Source organism: Nicotiana tabacum, chromosome 3 (genome assembly GCF_000715075.1).
Source record: "Nicotiana tabacum cultivar K326 chromosome 3, ASM71507v2, whole genome shotgun sequence".
In the NCBI taxonomy this organism is placed as follows: domain Eukaryota; kingdom Viridiplantae; phylum Streptophyta; class Magnoliopsida; order Solanales; family Solanaceae; genus Nicotiana; species Nicotiana tabacum.
This window is the reverse complement of record NC_134082.1, coordinates 149,501,012-149,515,435: the sequence shown is the minus strand read 5'-3', so window position 1 is coordinate 149,515,435 and position 14,424 is coordinate 149,501,012. Positions and strand designations below refer to the sequence as shown.

At 36.2% G+C, this 14,424-nt stretch overlaps 1 protein-coding gene across 1 annotated transcript; it reads right to left on the bottom strand.

Annotated features, from left to right (window-relative positions):
• Nucleotides 1-6,811: 6,811 nt before the first annotated feature.
• LOC142177534 (uncharacterized) lies at nt 6,812-8,566 on the bottom strand. The gene is made up of 3 exons (XM_075246595.1): nt 8,038-8,566; nt 7,499-7,944; nt 6,812-7,390 (listed from the first exon to the last, which is right to left on the bottom strand). Exons 1-3 carry the CDS (start codon nt 8,564-8,566, stop codon nt 6,812-6,814), a joined length of 1,554 nt encoding a protein of 517 aa, XP_075102696.1.
• Between the last annotated feature and the right edge of the window lie 5,858 nt (nt 8,567-14,424).

The following is a 14,424-nucleotide window of genomic DNA, read 5'->3' as shown; positions in this document are numbered from 1 at the left end:
AAAGTGAAATAACTTGATTAAGTTAAATCAGATTTTGGAAAAAGGTGAATTTCCAGAAGTTTAAAAGATTAAATGAAAAGAAACTTATGGAAAGGGACATTTGTCCCAATATCTATTAGAAAATATGCTGAATTTAGATACAGTTGTCCATTTTCTGGTACAAAAGATGTCATTTCCCTTAATTTAAGCAAAGGCTGGCAGATTCTTTTGTACCTTATCTCATTCCCTCATAAGGCTCTAACATATCCTATATAAGAGGGGCATTTTCTACAGAATTGGATAAACTTCACACAGGAAATACACTCTGAAAATTTACACATTTTTTCTTTATTTTGGAGACTGTTTTACATAGAAATTGACTACATTTTCAGAAACTACACTCTATTCATATTCATCTCTAAGTAGAAAAATTTTCTGGGTTCTTGAAGTTGGATTTTCTTTAGCTTTATCTGCTGATGTTCCTTTATTCTTGCTGGTTTTCTGTTGCTGCTTTATTTCTTGTTGTTATTCTCAAGTTCAGAGACTTATTTTCTGTTTCTTTTGCTTCTTGCTGCTACTGAGGTATTGCCCCTGATCAAATAATGTAAATTTCAGTTTTGCTTGAAATATGAATGTGTTTGTTGCGCTGTCAAGTTTCATTGTTATGGCTATTGTTTGGTGTTTATCAAGTTGCGTGTTGTTTGATTATTGTTAGAATGCAGTTTTGCGTTATGAGTTGAATTACTATGCGTATCATGTTAAACAATAATTGAAATCTTTTTAGTTGAAGCTATTTGTGGATTTGTATGAAATTAATCATTTACATGATTTGATCTTTAGCTATAAAGTCTATATGTTGTTATCAGTTAGAGTTATGGGTTTTGGATAGCCAATGTTTGATCATATGGTTGTTTAAGCTGTAAATTTTATCAATTAGAAATTATTGGTTCTGCATGATATCTGGAAAGCCTCAATGGTGATTCCACACATAGCTCTAATTCAGGTTTCAATTGCTAACTTATTTGGCTAAATCAATAAGTATTGAAGCAAAGAAGGGAACATTAGAGACGTGTGTATTCCAATGCAGTGGAATGTTGATCTCATGCCAAATTTCTTGTCTAAATTGTCATTGTTATTCTATTTTTAGGATCCACGTAATTATTCATGAATTATAATTAGACTGATTGAATTTATGATTCAGAACTTGTAAATTCTTTGACGCTAGACATTGGCACTGTATATTTCCAAGATTCGTATATTTGTGTATTCACTTCTTTTAAAGTGCCCGTCTGTTATCTTTTATTTAATTTCGGTGTGTGTCGATCTTGTTGGCATATGTCTGGCGAGTTCCAAGAATCCCATCTACAGTGGGCTATTGGAGTTTTCCCATCTACTTGGGATCAATTTCGAGCCCATTCTATGTGCTGATGTTTTTTTTAAGAGGGGTTAGCACATCTGAGCCTCACCTCAAAATCCATATGCAGTTTGCTTTTGCCCATGAAAGATCCTATGCCACTATTTAAATACAACTAAGCCCACAATGCTATTATAGCTATTAGCCTATCTTTTTAGTAGTAAATTAGGCAGAAATTTGATCATCAATTCAGTCATCATTAGTAATTCCACTCGGCCGTTACACTAAAACCACATATCGTATTAGTCTATTTTATGACATTGTAGTTTGATCTATAGCTGAACCCAATCAATTACAATTGATTTTCATTTGAGATGCAAACTGTCATTTTGCCTTGGAATGTTTGTCCATAATATAACCACTATGGGAATAACTAAAATAAATAATATTCGTAGAAAGTCATTTAGGTACGCATTTAATCAAATTATCGTGATTATATACACGTTCGCGTGACACGACTACGATTGTTAAACTAAATACTCGTAGAAATACTTTTAGGCGCAGCTTAACTTATTATCATGATTGTGTACATGTTCGCGTGACATAATTTCGATTTCCAAAATTAAATCGAGGTATGCGTTCGCGCAACTTCGGCCAAACAATCTTAAATTAATAAATTGTGATAAATTGTGTACACGTACACGTGACATGATGTTAGCGTCCCAAATAAAACGGGTTTACACACATGTAATCCATTTCAAGATTAATTCCATAAACGCCATAATTAAAAAAGCGGTAAAAGGTAAATGTACATAGGTTCTAAAATGAGTAATTAAATAATTTAATTAAGCTAGGCATGATAAAGCGACTGTGCTAAAATCACATAATTCGGGAGTGCCTAACACCTCCTCCCGGATTAACAGAATTCCTTACCCGGACTTATATGTTTGCAGACTTTTAAACAGAGTCAAATTTCCTTGATCTGGGATTAAAATAAACCGGTGACTTGGGACACCATAAATTACGCCATTTCCCATTCTTTTTTGGTACCACTACAGTATTAGCTAGCCAATTAGGATATTTTACCTCTCGGATAGATCCGATTTTTAAAAGTTTTTGTACCTCATCCTGAATCACCTGATTTTTGAAGGATCCTTGCTTCCTTTTCTTCGGTTTGACAGGTGGATATGATGGATCTTCATTTAGCTTATGGGACATCACCTCCGGTGGTATACCTGTAATATCTAAATGCGACCAAGCAAATCAATCTGCGCTAGCTTTTAAGAATTCGATTAACTTACATTTTATTTATGCGCTTAGGTTGGTTCCAACGTAAACTTTTCTGTCCCGCCAATGTATAAACAACACCACTGGTTCGAGTTCTTCTATTGTTGTTTTGATGTTTTCATCTTCTTATGGCTTTTGAATGATATCATGCCTTGAATCTACATCTGTTTGCCCATCTCCAGTTGAGGTTTATATTGCTAAATCCTCAACTAAATTCTGTAATTACTTTTCTGTGTCTGCAACATCGTTCTTTATGATCGAATCCACCACTTAATTGATACTTCTAGAAGCCTCACCTCTCTCTCATATTTACTATCTGTCGTCGCCGAAAATTGCCCACGACGGCGGCGTCACCTCAAACTATCCCAAAATTATACCCTACACTCCTCTCTTCATGCTCAAAATAAATTCACAATCAATTGTTCCAAAAACCTTCTCAAATCCGGCTAATTTCAAATATAAGAAAATCAGAAAACCTAAATATGGTTTTTCTGGAAATTTCAAGCACATTTTGGCTCAAACTTACATGAGTTAGTTTGGTTCATTTTGAATCTCACCGGATTCTTCCCAACTCACCATTAACCGGCCAAAGCTTCGTCGCCATCATCGCTCGTTGATTCGCCTTAGTCGTCAACTCATCTTCTAGCCCAAAATCAGTATACCTCTACTCTCTTGTTCCTTTGATACTTTTTCTGTTTTGAAATTATCAGTTAGGTTTTAATTTGATTGTTTTGTTAAATTGATTCACTTGTTTAGTTAATTGTATGGTCACTAGTTTAATCGCATGTTGTTTTAGGCTAATTGAATCAAGTTTGTTTAATTTAGTAATCTAGCCAAGTTTAATTAGTTAGTTTATTTCTGTTTTATTTGTTCTTTGATATTGGTCTTAATTGGTCAATTTTGATGCTTGAATGTCAATCGAAATTAAGGGGTTGAAAGGGTAATCACAAAAACTTTAAGGGTTAATTGGAAATCAAAATTAGGGAATCTAGGGTAGTGATATAGGAAACTACTAAATGAGGGATTAAAGTGCAATAACTTAATTAAGTTAAATCAGATTTTGGAAAAAAGGTGAATTTTCAGAAGTTTAAAAGATTAAATGAAAAGAAACTTATAGAAAGGGACATTTTTCCCAATATCTATTAGAAAATATACTGAATTTAGATACAACTGTCCATTTTCTGGTACAAAAGATGCCATTTCCCTGAATTTAAGCAAAGGCTGGCAGATTCTTTTGTACCCTATCTCATTCCCTCATAAGGCTCTCACTGAAAGAAATGAAGAACGAATTGAATATTTCTGCTTTTGTATATTCCAAAAATTGTGTTGTATTAAGTGTACAAGCCCCAACTTTATATACAGCAGGGATGTTCTAGGGAAACATACTATATTGCACATCAAAGAAATACAAGGATGGAACAAATAATTAAAATACAAAGGTATGGGGAGTATGGGAAAAATAATTAAAATACAAAAGTGACATGTGTTGTGCACTATGTTCTTACAATAGCTGAAGAAGGGTGATTATAAGATTTCAAATCTGAAGAAGGCCCAATCTCAAACCCTCACGTCCTAATTAGGCCCAAGGCCCAAAATACCACCTCAAGTCTCAATTAGGCCCAAGGCCCAAAATACCACCTGCTCAAACCCTCACGCCCAAACCGAATGGCCTCACTTTTGTCTGTCATCTTCATCGACTCCATCATCGACTTCAACACCCCCCTTCAAGTTGGAGGGGTAGAAAACACACCCAACTTGCCCAAAAGATGATGATGAAGAGGTCCGTTGAGTGGTTTGGTGAAGAGATCTGCCAACTGGGCAGAAGATCGAACAAAGGATAACGAAATCAGCCCAGCAATGTATTGGTCGCGTACAAAATGACAATCGATTTCAACGTGCTTCGTCCATTCGTGAAAAACAGGGTTTTTTGCTATATGAATTGCTGCTTGGCTATCGGAGTGAAGAGGGACTGGAAGAGAAATAGGAATTGACAAATCCCCAAAAAGACGAACCAACCATGTGAGCTCTGCAACCACTCGCCGCATAGATCTGTATTCTGCTTCTGCTGAACTGAGCGAGATGGAAGTTTGCTTCTTGGATTTCCAAGAGATCGGAGAAGTACCAAGGGAAATGTAAAAACCACTGACCGACTTCCTCGAGTCCGGGCAGGTGGCCCAATCGGAGTCACAAAAAGCTAGGAGCTTGAATGAGGAGGAAGCAGACATAAAAAACCCAAGCCCATGATCTTTGAGCAGATAGCGAAGCACACGGAGTGCTGCATCTAGGTGTGGTTGTCGAGGGTCCTGCATGTACTAGCTGAGGTACTGGACAGTGAATGATAAGTCTGGTCGGGTGTGAGTGAGATAGTTAAGTTTGCCAAGCAGATGATGATATAAGGTGGGATCCTGCACTGGTTCCCCTGTGTGAGCAGACAAACGAGTAGATGAATCGAGTGGAGAAGAAACATGTGACAAATGGAGAGAATCAAATTCTTGGAGAAGGTCTAAAGTGAATTTGCGTTGAGAAAGGAGGAGTCCATCTGTTTCTCGGACAACTTCCATGCCTAGAAAAAAATGTAAGTCCCCGAGATCTTTTATTTTGAATTCTTGATTGAGAAATTCTTTCAAAGCATGTAGTTCTGTGTTGTCATTTCCTGTCATGAGCATGTCATCCACGTAGATAGCCACTATAGAAATGGAGGAAGCTGACCTTTTAAAAACAGGGAATAGTCGTTGAATGAGTGAGTGAATCCCTTAAAATTCAAAGCAGTGGTAAGTTTAGCATACCACTGACGAGATGCTTGTCGCAGTCCATAAATTGATTTCTTTAACTTGCACGCATGAGTAGGTGAAGTAGGTACAACCCCGGATGGGAATTTCATGTACACTTCTTCATTTAGATCTCCATGTAGGAAAGCGTTATTCACATCGAGCTGGTATAGACCCCAACCTTTCTTTACAGCAGTGGCTAGTATGCATCTGATTGTGGTCATCTTCACCACAGGTGAAAAAGTTTCATTGTAGTCTATTCCCTCTTTTTGTATGTCTCCTCTAATGACCAAATCTTGCCTTTAGTCTTTCCACACTCCCATCTGAATGGTGTTTAACTTTATACACCCATTTGCATGGTAAAGCTTTCCTCCCGGGTGGTAATTCAACCACTTCCCAAGTCTTATTAAGTTCAAGTGCCTCAAGCTCTTTATTCATTACTTCTTGCCACCCTGGGTGATGTGTTGCATGTAAATAGTCTGTAGGTTCTTGTATATTGGACAATGTGTTTAGCATATGCTGATTGGTAGAAGATAATCCACTAAAGGATATACAAGTAGGCGTAACTAGTGTGAGAAAGCAAGAGTTGCTAACATCTGTGAGTTGGAGTGCATTACAGATAAAATCCTTGAGATAAGATGGAGTTGTGTGTGGTCTGGTAGATTTCCTAATAAGAACATCCATCATAGAATCAGAAGCTAAAGAAGGAAAAACTGGTGCAGATGTATGTGGTTGACTAGATGTTACTGGAGAATCTGGAGAGAGACTAGAAGGAGAGATAGAGGCACTATGTGTACTAGGATGATTTGAAGAAATGGGGGGAGAATAGAAGTCACTTGATGATTCAGTAGCCTCTTGGGAAGCTTTAGTGTGAGGTCTGATAGCAAAAGGGAAAGGTTCAGTCTGATGACTTGCAGAAGCTGGAGCAGTGGGTAAAGAAATCTCAGAAGAAGAACTAGACTTAATAGAAGTAAAATGGAAAGAACTCTTCATGAAATACAACATCTCTAGAAATGAAAGGCTTCAATCTCGAGATTCAACACTTTGTAACCCTTTTTTCCATGAGGATAACCTAAGAACACACAAGGCATAGCCCTTGGTTCAAACTTAGTTCTTTGATTTGAGACAGTAGAACAAAACATAAACACCCAAAACATCTAAGGTTAGAGTACTTTAGTTTGCTTGAAAAAAGAACTTCATAAGGAGTCTTAAGCTTTAAGACACTTGAAGGAAATCTATTGATCAAATAGGTTGCTGTAAGAAGGCAGTCACCCCAGTATGATATAGGCAGGTGTGATTGGTATAATAAGGCTCTGGATGTCTCTAAAAGATGTCTGTGCTTTCTTTCCACAACTCCATTTTGTTGTGGTATGGACACACAAGTGGTTTGATGAATAATACCTAGTGACTCAAAAAATTCTGATTAAACTTTACCACTTCCTAATTCAAAAGCATTATCCGACCTTATAGTTTTCACCTTGCTGTTAAACTGTCTTTCTACCATAGCTAAAAAACCTTTTAGAATAGTGAATGCATTGGATTTGTTAGTTAGTAGGTAGGTCCATGTGCCTCTACTGAAGTCATCAACAATGGTAAGAAAATACCTAAAGCCATCATATGTAGCACTATTGTATGGTCCCCAGATATCCACATGAATTAACTCAAACACCTTCTTGGTAGAAATAGAACTAGAGGGAAAAGGAAGTTTGGACTGCCTTGCCATAGGACAAATAACACATGGAGTGAAGAATTTGGAAGACTTGGATATAGAAACTGATGAAACATTTTTCATATTGCTAAAGGGCATATGGCCTAATCTGTAGTGCCACACCTTTTCTTTTACAATTGAATCAGAAAAACTAAAACATGTACGCAAACCATGATTGGAAACAGAATTTCTTCTTGGAATAAAAACACTTCTAAACTTAGGTGAACTGGATCTGAGAATGTAGAGCCCCCCTTCCTGTTTACCAATCTCCAGTGGGCTCTTCACTGAAGGGCCCTGTAGAAGAAAACATGAAAATGGTGTGAATAAAACATATTGCTTGAGTTGTCTGCACAACTTGTGCACATACAACAGATTATATTTAAAGGATGGAATGTAAAGAACATTTCGAAGAATCAGATTAGGCAAAAGAGGGACAGTTCTTGAATGAGTGACCTGAACTTTGTAAGAGTTTGAGAGTTTTACCATGAGAGGTTTAGCCAAGGTTTTTAAATCTGTAAAAAAATCTTTGTTGAAAGACATATGTTCTGTTGCTCCACTATCCAATATCCAAGACTCATTATTGATTTGAATTAAACAGGCTAAGTCTTCAAATAAATTGCTCATACCAGCATAGCTCACATTTGCTGCAACATCAGAGGTTCCTGCACTGTTTTGTCCCACTTTCACTTGCTGAAGAAGCTGCAGCAGCTCAGCCACATTTTCCTTGATGAGATTCTGAACTCCTGATGTATTTTCTGCTCCCTGTTCATTTTCTTCATTTGAAAAAGAAGCTTTGTTTGCCTGGGCACTTCCTTGAAATCTTTTCTCCCTTGTGAACTTGAAATCAGCTGAAAACCCATGAATTCTATATCACTTCTGTATGCTATGTCCAGGTTTTTTGCAATAGGAACAAATTCCTAAATACTTCTTAGATTCAAAACTTGTTTTCTGTATCCTGTTCTCATTAAATTTTCTGAAATTTCCTGGTTGGCTTGTAGCAATGAATGAGGCAGATTCCCCTGAGTATGCAGGGGTAGCATGTATTTCCCTCTGTTTCTCATCTTGAATCACAAGAGAGTATGCATGTCCAATGGAAGGCAAAGGTGATGACAATAAAATGTTACTCCTTACCCCGATAAATATGTCATTTAGTCCCATTAGGAACTGTAATAGTCTCTCATCTTGGTGTGCTTTCAAGCTTTTGACTTTTGCACCACACTCACACTCACAAACACAAGAAGAAAATGTATTGAGTGCATCTAGTTCATCCCATAGGCTTTTCATTTTGGTGAAGTAAGTTGATACACTTGAATTACCTTGCATCACTGAACTTAATTCCTTTTGTAATTGGAACAGCTTTGCTCCATTTGCCTGTCCAAATCTGTCTTCCAGGTCACTCCATAAATCCTTTGCACTCTGTGAATAGAGCACACTCTCAGCTATCTCTTTGAGAAGCCATGAAAGTACCATATCATTACATCTACCCCAGGCCTGCTAGATTGCAGAATCAGCCTTAGGGATAATAAGAGTACCATCGATAAATCCCAGCTTGTTCTTTGTAGACAAGGCAATGATAACTGCCCTTCTCCAACCTCCATATCCTTTTCCATCAAAAGCTGAGGACATAAGGTTCATCCCTGGATAGTCAGAAGGATGAAGGTAGTAAGGATGAGTAGAGTCAATCACTCCTGAAGCAATGGCAACTGCAGGTGCAGGAACATTAGTGGTGGCAGCAGAAGCAGAGGCTAGAGTATCAGCTGACCCCGGTGAAATACTCATAGCAGATAAGCTTAAGAGAAGAAAAAAAGACTGATTTATGACTGAGAAAGCAGAAAAAGATAGCAGAATTAAACCTGCTCTGATACCATGAAAGAAATGAAGAACGAATTGAATATTTCTGCTTTTGTATATTCCAAAAATTGTGTTGTATTAAGTGTACAAGCCCCAACTTTATATACAACAGGGATGTTCTAGGGAAACATACTATATTGCACATCAAAGAAATACAAGGATAGAACAAATAATTAAAATACAAAGGTATGGGGAGTATGGGAAAAATAATTAAAATACAAAAGTGACATGTGTTGTGCACTATGTTCTTACAATAGCTGAAGAAGGGTGATTATAAGATTTCAAATCTGAAGAAGGCCCAATCTCAAACCCTTACGTCCCAATTAGGTCCAAGGCCCAAAATACCACCTCAAGTCTCAATTAGGCCCAAGGCCTAAAATACCAACTGCTCAAACCCTCACGCCCAAACCGAATGGCCTCACTTTTGTCTGTCATCTTCATCGACTCCAACATCTACTGAATTTTCAGAAGTTTAAAAGATTAAATGAAAAGAAACTTATAGAAAGGGGCATTTTTCCCAATATCTATTAGAAAATATGTTGAATTTAGATACAGCTGTCCATTTTCTGGTACAAAAGATGTCATTTCCCTGAATTTAAGCAAAGGCTAGCAGATTCTTTTGTACCCTATCTCATTCCCTCATAAGGCTCTCACATATCCTATATAAGAGGGGCATTTTTTGCAGAATTGGATAGACTTCACACACGAAATACACTCTGAAAATTAGATAGACTTCACACACGAAATACACTCTGAAAATTTACACTTTTTTCTTCATTTTGGAGACCGTTTTACACAGAAATTGACTACATTTTCAGAAATTACACTCCATTCATATTCATCTCTAAGTAGAAAAACTTTCTGGGGTTCTTGAAGTTGGGTTTTCTTTAGTTTTATCTGTTGATGTTCATTTATTCTTGCTAGTTTTCTACTGCTGCTTTATTTCTTGTTTTTATTCTCAAGTTCGGAGACTTATTTTCTGTTTTTTTTTTTGCTTCTTGCTACTACTTAGGTATTACCCCTGATCAAATAATATAAAGTTCAGTTTTGCTTGAAGTATGAAGGTGTTTGTTGCCCTGTCAAGTTCCATTGTTATGGCTATTATTTGGTGTTTATCAAGTTGCGTGTTGTTTGATTATTGTTAGAATGCAGTTTTTTGTTATGAGTTGAATTACTATGCGTATCATGTTAAACAATAATTGAAATCTTTTTAGTTGAAGCTATTTGTGGATTTGTATGAAATTAATCATTTACATGATTTGATCTTTAGCTATAAAGTCTATATGTTGTTACCAGTTAGAGTTATGGGTTTTGGATAGCCAATGTTTGATCATATGGTCGTTTAAGCTGTAAATTTTATCAATTAGTAACTATTGGTTCTGCATGATAGCTGGAAAGAATCAATGGTGATTACACACATAGCTCTAATTTAGGTTTTAATTGCTAACTTATTTGGCTAAATAAATAAGTATTGAAGTAAAGAAGGGAACATTAGAGACGTGTGTACTCCAGTGCAGTGTGGAATGTTGATCTCACGCCAAAGTTCTTGTCTAAATTATCATTGTTATTCTATTTTTAGGATCCACGTAATTATTCATGAATTATAATTAGACTGATTGAATTTATGATTCAGAACTTGTAAATTCTTTGACGCTAGACATTGGCACTGTATATTTCCAAGATTCGTATATTTGTGTATTCACTTCTTTTAAAGTGCCCGTCTGTTATCTTCTATTTAATTCCAGTGTGTGTCGATCTTGTTGGCACATGTCTGGCGAGTTCCAAGAATCCCATCTACAGTGGGCTATTGGAGTTTTCCCATCTACTTGGGATCAATTTCGAGCCCATTCTATGTGCTGATATTTTTTTTAAGAGGGGTTAGCACATCTGAGCCTCACCTCAAAATCTAAATGCAGTTTGCTTTTGCCCATTAAAGATCCTATGCCACTATTTAAATACAACTAACCCCACAATGCTATTATAGCTATTAGCCCATCTTTTTAGTAGTAAATTAGGCAGAAATTTGATCATCAATTCAATCATCATTAGTAATTCCACTCGGCCGTAACACTAAAACCACATATCGTATTTGTCTATTTTATGACATTGTAGTTTGATCAATAGCTGAACCCAATCAATTACAATTGATTTTCATTTGAGATTCAAACTGTCATTTTGCCTTGGAATGTTTGTCCATAATATAACCACTCTAGGAATAACTAAAATAAATAAATACTGGTAGAAAGGCTTTTAAGTACGCATTTAATCAAATTATCGTGATTATGTACACGATCGCATGACACGATTACGATTGTTAAACTAAATACTCGTAGATATACTTTTAGGCGCGACTTAACTTATTATCGTGATTGTGTACATGTTCGCGTGACATAATTACGATTTCTAAAATTAAATCGAGGTATGCGTTCGCGCAACTTCGGCCAAACAATCTTAAATTAATAAAGCGCGATAAATGTGTACACGTACATGTGACATGGTTTTAGCGCCCCAAATAAAACGGGTTTACACACATGTAATCCGTTTCAAGATTAATTCCATAAATGCCATAATTAAAAAAGTGGTAAAAGATAAATGTACATATGTTCTAAAATGAGTAATTAAACAATTTAATTAAGTTAGGTATGATTAAAGCGACTGTGCTAAAACCACATAATTCGGGAGTGCCTAACACCTCCTCTCGGATTAACAGAATTTCTTACCCGGACTTATGTGTTTGCAAACTTTTAAACAGAGTCAAATTTCCTCGATTTGGGATTTAAAATAAATCGATGACTTGGGACACCATAAATTACGCCATTTCCCATTCTTTTTTTCTACCACTACAGTATTTGCTAGCCAATTAGGATATTGTACCTCTCAGATAGATTCGTTTTTTAAAAGTTTTTATACCTCATCCTGAATCACCTGATTTTTGAAGGATCCTTGGTTCCTTTTCTTCTGTTTGACAGTTGGATATGATGGATTTTCATTTAACTTATGGGCCATCACCTCCGGTGGTATACCTGTAATATTTGAATGCGACCAAGCAAAGCAGTCTGCGCTAGCTTTTAAGAATTCAATTAACTTCCCTTTTATTTCTACGCTTAGGTTGGTTTTGATGTAAACTTTTCTGCCCCGCCAATGTATAAACAACACCACTGCTTCGAGTTCTTCTATTTTTGTTTTGATGTTTTCATTCTCTTATGGATTTTGAATGATATCATGCCTTGAATCTACATCCGTTTTCCCATCTCTAGTTGAGGTTTGTATTGCTAAATCCTCAACTGAATTCTATAATTGCTATTTTTTGTCTGCAACATCGTTCTTTATGATCGAATCCACCACTTAACTGATATTTCTAGAAGCCTGTTGATCACCACGTGTCGCGCTCCTTTTTTTCCCTTTTTTATGGGGAAGTCCGGGTTTCGACATTCATTGGGGGGAATAACTCGTTTCCTTCTAGGAATTGGGTATTTGAAGAGTTGCCACCTAACAAATTAAGGTGCGTTAGGGCACCTAGAGCGGTTAACTCATATTACAAGTTTACATCACTAGAGATTAGGGTAAGGGCTCGAAATAACCTTGAGGGGAAGGTGTTAGGCACCCCTCGCGATCCGCAACGGTGGGTCCCGACCGAACTTAAACTATGTAAATTAGTCATTTTAATAAATAAACAGTTTTAACATATATTTGCAAATAAAGGCATGTTTTGACATTCTAAGTACATGTATGATTCAAGTAATGGAAGCAAGGGAAAGGTTTGAACAATCTTGCATATATATATATATATATATATATATATATATATATATATATATATATATATATATATATATATATATACACACACACAAGGAAGTTCATAGAATTTAAACACATAGGAATTGGGAAAGAGGAGTCCTAGGTTGGTTAGCCTACAGGATCATACCCACGCAATGCCCGGTAATCACTCCTCAATAAGGGGCTACACGTGATATTAGCGTGCAGTCGTCATATCCTTACTACCCAATTCCCTCCCCTTGGTCATAACCTAAAGCGATCTAGCAACCTTAAAAGATATCCTATGCATGCACTACCCGTCCCTTCCTTGTGGCCCTGAAGTATTTAGGACATCTAATTTGGGTAGTTCTAGACTATCCTAAGGTACTTAAAGGAGAAAAATCTAGGCGACAACCAAAACAATTAGGACTGGACCAAAGATGGAACAATCAAAGGCTCAAGTTTTACCTCCACAAAAAGAGCAAGTAAATGCACGTCTTAAACACAATTTCAAGTATTTAAGAGAAGCCTTAGAACAGGATATCTAGTTGAGTAGAGAATATGCAGTATTGAATTTGGACCAAAGTGTCAAAGACCTATTCAGTTTGCCTACTGATTTTAGACCTGTTGAATATGAACAATCACGAATAACAAAGCATAGCTTTACAGTTTGCAGAATTTTAGTCACCCTATAGGCTTGCCTAGGCGTGTGATAGTGATATCCTATGAGCATGGTATCTGATCATTGATCGGGAATGCATTAAAACAGTAAACAATTTCAAAGCGGGCAATTTTGGATTCTATAGGCATGCTTTCTAGTTATATTAACTAACACAGTTTTCTAGTGATATTAACTAGGTAAAGTAATCAATAATCAACAATTAAGGAATTTCAGAATCAATCACATAAAGATTCAACATAGTTTTCTCCTTTAATTAAGGAAAATTAGCCAACGATAATGACAGGAACTAATTAAGGCAAGAGGTACAATCAGACTGAGTAAAGAAGTAAGAATCAGAGGCCTTATTAAGGAAAGGGGTTCAAATCAAACTAAAAATAAAGAACTTCAGAATAAAATAGTCAAAGGTTTAATTAAGGAGAAAATCATGTAAAGAGTCAGCAAGTATCGCAGACAATTCAAATAAGGCAAGAAAGGAATAGTCAGGACTCAACACATAGGTCTTAACGAAACAAATTGGTAAATCAAGAATTCAAATCAATCACTGATTTAAGGAGAGAAATATAGGTTTACCACAAATAGAAAAGTAGGCTAAAATAAAATCTCACGAACGTACAGAAATTAGCCGAGAAATCGAATCAAAAATCCTAATAGAGATGAACTAGGGTAAAAATCACAAGACATTGAATTTAGAGTAAAAGGGAGATCATGAAAGTCAAAGTACAGAACAAACAACGTAACAAGTAGCACGGGAAGACTCAGAATCGAAGCAAAAATATAAGAAAAATTAGGGCTTTAGTATAAGCCAGTTAGGGTTGAAGCAAACTCTTCGAAATCAGTCAAAAACACATAAAAATAGAAGATTAAATACTTAAAGTCAGCAAAACGTTTTGAATAAAATGATTTTCAAGAAACCCTAGTTTGAGAAAAAAATGGAAAGTCATTCGTAAAACCAGAAGATTTTCATAAAAAACTCGGTGAAATAAGTCCAAACCATCTCAGATCTGTACAGATCTGAGAAGTTCAAAGGAAGAAATTA

What these genes read in the sequence shown, in the direction of transcription:
- LOC142177534 (XM_075246595.1), bottom strand. Translation starts at nt 8,566, where the DNA reads ATGGTACTTTCATGGCTTCTCAAAGAGATAGCTGAGAGTGTGCTCTAT. An exon ending in GAACAGGATACAGAAAACAA is followed by an intron (nt 7,945 to 8,037) that starts GTTTTGAATCTA and finishes ATGGGTTTTCAG; the next exon opens with CTGATTTCAAGTTCACAAGG. An exon ending in CTAATCTGATTCTTCGAAAT is followed by an intron (nt 7,391 to 7,498) that starts GTTCTTTACATT and finishes TTTCTTCTACAG; the next exon opens with GGCCCTTCAGTGAAGAGCCC.